General features: G+C 60.8%; 2 protein-coding genes across 2 annotated transcripts; both read left to right on the forward strand.

The window, feature by feature from the left end:
• Window positions 1–202: 202 nt before the first annotated feature.
• Window positions 203–1,528, forward strand: ETH_00017225 (uncharacterized protein; the record flags this gene model as incomplete). The annotated part of the gene is made up of 2 exons (XM_013380870.1): window positions 203–625; window positions 872–1,528. The coding sequence occupies 2 exons, from the start codon at window positions 203–205 to the stop codon at window positions 1,526–1,528; spliced, it is 1,080 nt and encodes a 359-aa protein (XP_013236324.1).
• A 75-nt stretch (window positions 1,529–1,603) lies between these two features.
• On the forward strand, window positions 1,604–1,974 carry ETH_00017230 (uncharacterized protein; the record flags this gene model as incomplete). The annotated part of the gene is made up of 1 exon (XM_013380871.1): window positions 1,604–1,974. A coding segment is annotated over one exon (371 nt), but the record flags the coding sequence as incomplete, so codon positions are not given.
• Between the last annotated feature and the right edge of the window lie 2,311 nt (window positions 1,975–4,285).

The raw sequence follows: 4,285 nt of genomic DNA on the forward strand, positions 1-4,285 counted from the left end.
GCAGCTGCGGGGGGAGAGGCACGCCCGCAGGCGACAGGCCCGACGTCCCCAGCAAGCGCCGGTGCAGCAACACACGCCAGGGACCGACCCCCACGCCCTTGCTGCTGCTGCTGCTGCCTCTGCTGCTGCTGCTGCTGCTGCAGCTAATGCTGCTGCTGCCCCAGCTGCTGCTGCTGCTGCTGGCAGGGACGGGGCTGTGCCCATGTTTCTCATCGGGCTTTCGCTGGGGGGCTGGGTGGCGCTGAGGGCGGTGCAGCTGGCAGCAGCAGAAAGGCGCAACAGAGCAGCAGCAGCAGCAGCAGCAGCAGACCCGACAGCAGCAGCAGCAGCGGCGGCAGACTTCACCTACAGCCACGTCTTCCAAGACAACCAGAGCTACATGGAGTGCTGCACGACGCCCGAAGCAGCAGCTGCAGCAGCAGCAACGGACGCAGACTCCGCTGCTGCTGCAGGAGCAGCAGCTGCTGCTGCTGAGGCCCCTCTTGGGCTGCGGGGGCTCGTGCTGCTCTCCCCCATGCTGCAGCTCTCCCGCAGGCGCTACCTGCAGCGGTCGCGGCTGCTGCAGTTTGCTGCTGCAGCATTTGCTGCAGTGAGACCCCACGCGGCAGTCGTTCCTCCTAGGAAGGTAAGGGCGCTCGCATGCAGCGCTGCTGCTGCTGCAGTGCTGCTGCTGCAGTGCTGCTGCTGCAGTGCTGCTGCTGCAGTGTTGCTGCTGCTTGAAACCCTAACTAGACGTTGCTGCGTCGCTGAGCAGTGGTAGGCGCTGCAGCAGCTGCCGGTGGAGCTGCTGGAGTCGCTGTGCGTGCTGCTGCTGCTGCTCCTTTAGCTGCTGCTGCTACTTCCCGGTGCTGCTGCTGCTGCTGCTGCTCAGAGCCGCCGGCGGCACCCCCACCTGCATGCGTACTACAGCTCAGACCCGCTGACTTACAAAGAAGGAGTGCCTGCTGGAATAGCAGTGCCTTTGCTGTGGGAGATGGAAGCAGCAACAACTCCGCAGGAGCTGCTGCTGCTGCAGCAGCAAGATGCTGCTGCAGTGCTGATGCTGCACACTGTCCACGACCCCCTCTGCGACATCAGCGGCCCAGTTAGCTGCTTCTCGGAGCTCGCGGGGATCCGGGACAGGCAGCTGCTGGCCATAGAGGGGCCCCCGCTTCCTGCTGCTGCTGCAGGGGCGCAGCAGCAGCAGCAGCAGCAGGACGCCAGCAGCAGCAGCGGCGACCCGCAGCAGCACGTGCACCCCAAGCTGCGCAAGCTGCACCCCTACTTCCACCAGCACCTGCCGGACCCCCCCTCCCCCCAGCCGCATCAGCCGCAGCAGCAGCAGAGGCAGCAGCAGCAGCAGCAGGAGGTGGCGGCGAGCGTGGAAGAGATAGAACGGCGCATGCAGCAGCTAAGCCAGACCGGCGAGCAGCAGCCAAAAGTCTTCATCGCCAAGGGGGTCGATGTGCTGCACGACTTGCCCAACGAGCCGGGGCAGCAGCACCTCTTTCGGCTGCTCGCGACCTGGATCACCTGCCGCTGCCCCTAGCAGCAGCAGCAGCAGCAGCTGCTGCTGCTGCTGCAGGGGCTGCAGCAGGTGCGGCTGCTGCGGCAGCAGCAGGTGATGCTGCCGCTGCAGGTGCTGCGGCCGCTGCGGGGGCTGCAGCAGGTGCTGCAGCGGGGCTGCCGCTGCAGCAGCAGATGCTGCTGCTGCAGGTGTTGCAGCAGGCGCTGCAGCGGGTGCTGCTGCCTGCTGCAGCAGCAGGTGCTGCAGCAGGTGCTGCTGCTGCACAGGGAACGTTTTGTTGCTGCTGCAGGAAGTGCAGTAGAAGCGGTAGCAACAGCAGAGGCCGCAGCTGCAGGAGGGAAAGAAACAACTGTAGAAGCAGCTGCAGCAGAAACAGCTGCAGCGGCCCAAAAACAGCAGCAGCAGAAACAGCAACAGCAGCAGCAGCAGGGTGGCGCAGTGCAGGGAGGTCAAAGCAGCCAGGGATCGTCTTGCTGCTGCTGCTGCTGCTACATAGTTCTTTTTGCTTTTGGGTGTATCTTCTTGTTGGCTGCTGCTTCTGTGAGATTAAGGCGGGAAACTTGTGAGGGTTTTCTTGGCGTGCCCGGCGAAGCTCCAGGGTTTAGGGTTTAGGGTTTAGGGTTTGCGGGAAAAGGCTCAAGGCCTAATTAACTCTGTCCCGCAGAACCCCCAAACAGCCCCAGATCCCCCGCGATCCCCGCGGCCGCCCAATACAGCTAGCTGCAGCTAGCTGTGGCTAGCTGCTGCTAGCTGCAGCTAGCTGTGGCTGGCTGCTGCTAGCTGTAGCTACTAATGGCTAGTTGCGGTTAGCTGCTGCTAGCTGAAGCTACTAATGGCTAGCTGCAGCTAGCTGCGGCAGTTGCGGCTAACTGCAGCTAGCTGTGGCTAGTTGCAGCTAGCTGTGGCTAGTTGCAGCTAGCTGTGGCTAGCTGTGGCTAGCAGCAGCTAGCTGTGGGCTGCAGCTGCCGAAGACAGCGAAGCACTCCAGGTGTACGTACACCTCACTGTAATTTTTTTTCTGTATCCACAGAGCGCATGTGCTGCCGTAGTTCTAGTGAGGGTTTAGGGTTTAGGGTTTAGGGTTTGGAGGCCTGCCCTGGCGGCCTCCAAACCAGTGGCCCTGCAGCAAAATTTGCTGCTTTGGGAAAGCCTCGAGAGGGGAAGCAGCAAATATGGAAATGAGCAGCAGCAAATGAGAAGAGAAGCAGCAGCAAATATGCATGGGAGCAGCAGCAGATGCAGATGAAAGCAGCAGCAGACAAAGATGAGAGCAGCAGCAAATATGAAAAAGAGCAGCAGCAAAGCAGCAAATATGAATCGAGGCAGCGGCAAGCATGAAAAGCAGTAGCAGCAAATGTCCATCGGGTAAGGGCGGTGGCTCAGCTGCGGCTCAGCTGCGGTTTGTTGCTAGTTCAATGTTTACTCCTCAAGGGTTTAGGGTTTAGGGTTTGAGCTGGCGCAGGTCTCGTTCATTGAGACAGCCGCATAAACCGTTTGAAGAAGCCTCCAAATGGCTGCTGGGGCGTTGCTGCCACAGCTGCTGCAGCACTTCGTGCTGCTGCTACTGCAGCAGCAGCTGCTGCTGCTGCTGCTGCTTCAGTAAATCTTCCGTCTCATTTACGAATTTAGAATAGCTTAAAAGCACACGGGAAGCCCCAGTCACGCACCGGAGGCGCGGCCGCCAGGCCTGCGCTGCTGCTGCTGCTGCTTCCGCTGCTGCAGCCGCCGCTGCTGCTGCTGCTGCCGTAACTGCTGCTGCAGCTGCTGCAGGCAGTCTTTCCCGTTTGCTTCCTTCGTTGCTGCATCTTCTGCTAAATATCAGGTGAAAAGCAAAGACAATTAAATGGTGGAGGCCAGCAAGCCACAGGCAAAGGAACCCCCCAGCGCCCGCTCCCTGCGATGCTCACAGAGCAGCCCCAGCTGCTGCTGCCGCGGCGGATTGCTGCATGCTGAGGCGTTCTTTCTTAAAATTTGAATTGTTTTGTTTTCCTTCTCCGTTATTGGCGTTTTAAAACTCTTCTGTAGGTACAGTTGAGGGCTTCACGTGAGGTGTACGCGCAGCTCGCTGACCGGAGCAAAGAGCCAGAGCAGAACCTTAGAGAACGGGGCTGTGGGAGCGGGGCCGACTGGGGGCGTTTGGTTCTTCTCAGCGGCTAAAGTAATTAACATTTAATCTTTCATTAATATTGTTTTCATTATTTGGATGTAGGGAGGCAGTCTGGAGGTGGTGCGGCGGCAGCGGGGGTCGTGCAGCGCTCTCACTGCAGGGGTTGCTGCTGCTGCTGCGGCTCTCGGTGCTCCTGCTGCTGCTGCTGCTGCTGCTGCTCCTGGGCTCTGTTCGGCCTTTGCAGCTCGAGATATCCGAGTGTTTGACTAAAAACGAATTATTGCCGTTGATGGCCCCCAACTTCGGTGTCCCCAGGCCCAGTCCGCCCGCGTCGCCGCCGCCGCTGCTGCTGCTGCTGCTGCTGCTGCTGCAGCTGCAGCAGCTGCACGGCGCCGCAACTTTCGCCAGCAACTTCCCAGCCCCTTGCTGCACCAATGGAGGACACGCCGTGCCCCCCCGAGGAGGCTTTCTCTGGCAGAGACTCCCTTGTTGCTCATCTTGAAAGCCACCTCTCCCGAGGGTCCTTCAGTTCGCTGTACACAGCAGACACGGGGGCCCCCCGGAGCTCGGGGGGCCCCTCTAGCCGGGGGCCTTTCTGGCGGCCGGAGAGCGAGGAGGATATGAGTGACGCGGGGGCTTTCCCGCGTCTCTTTTACCTGCAGCGGCCGCCG

This window comes from Eimeria tenella, genomic scaffold, assembly GCF_000499545.2.
Source record: "Eimeria tenella Houghton genomic scaffold, Eth_scaff979, whole genome shotgun sequence".
Taxonomy (NCBI): Eukaryota; Apicomplexa; class Conoidasida; order Eucoccidiorida; family Eimeriidae; genus Eimeria; species Eimeria tenella.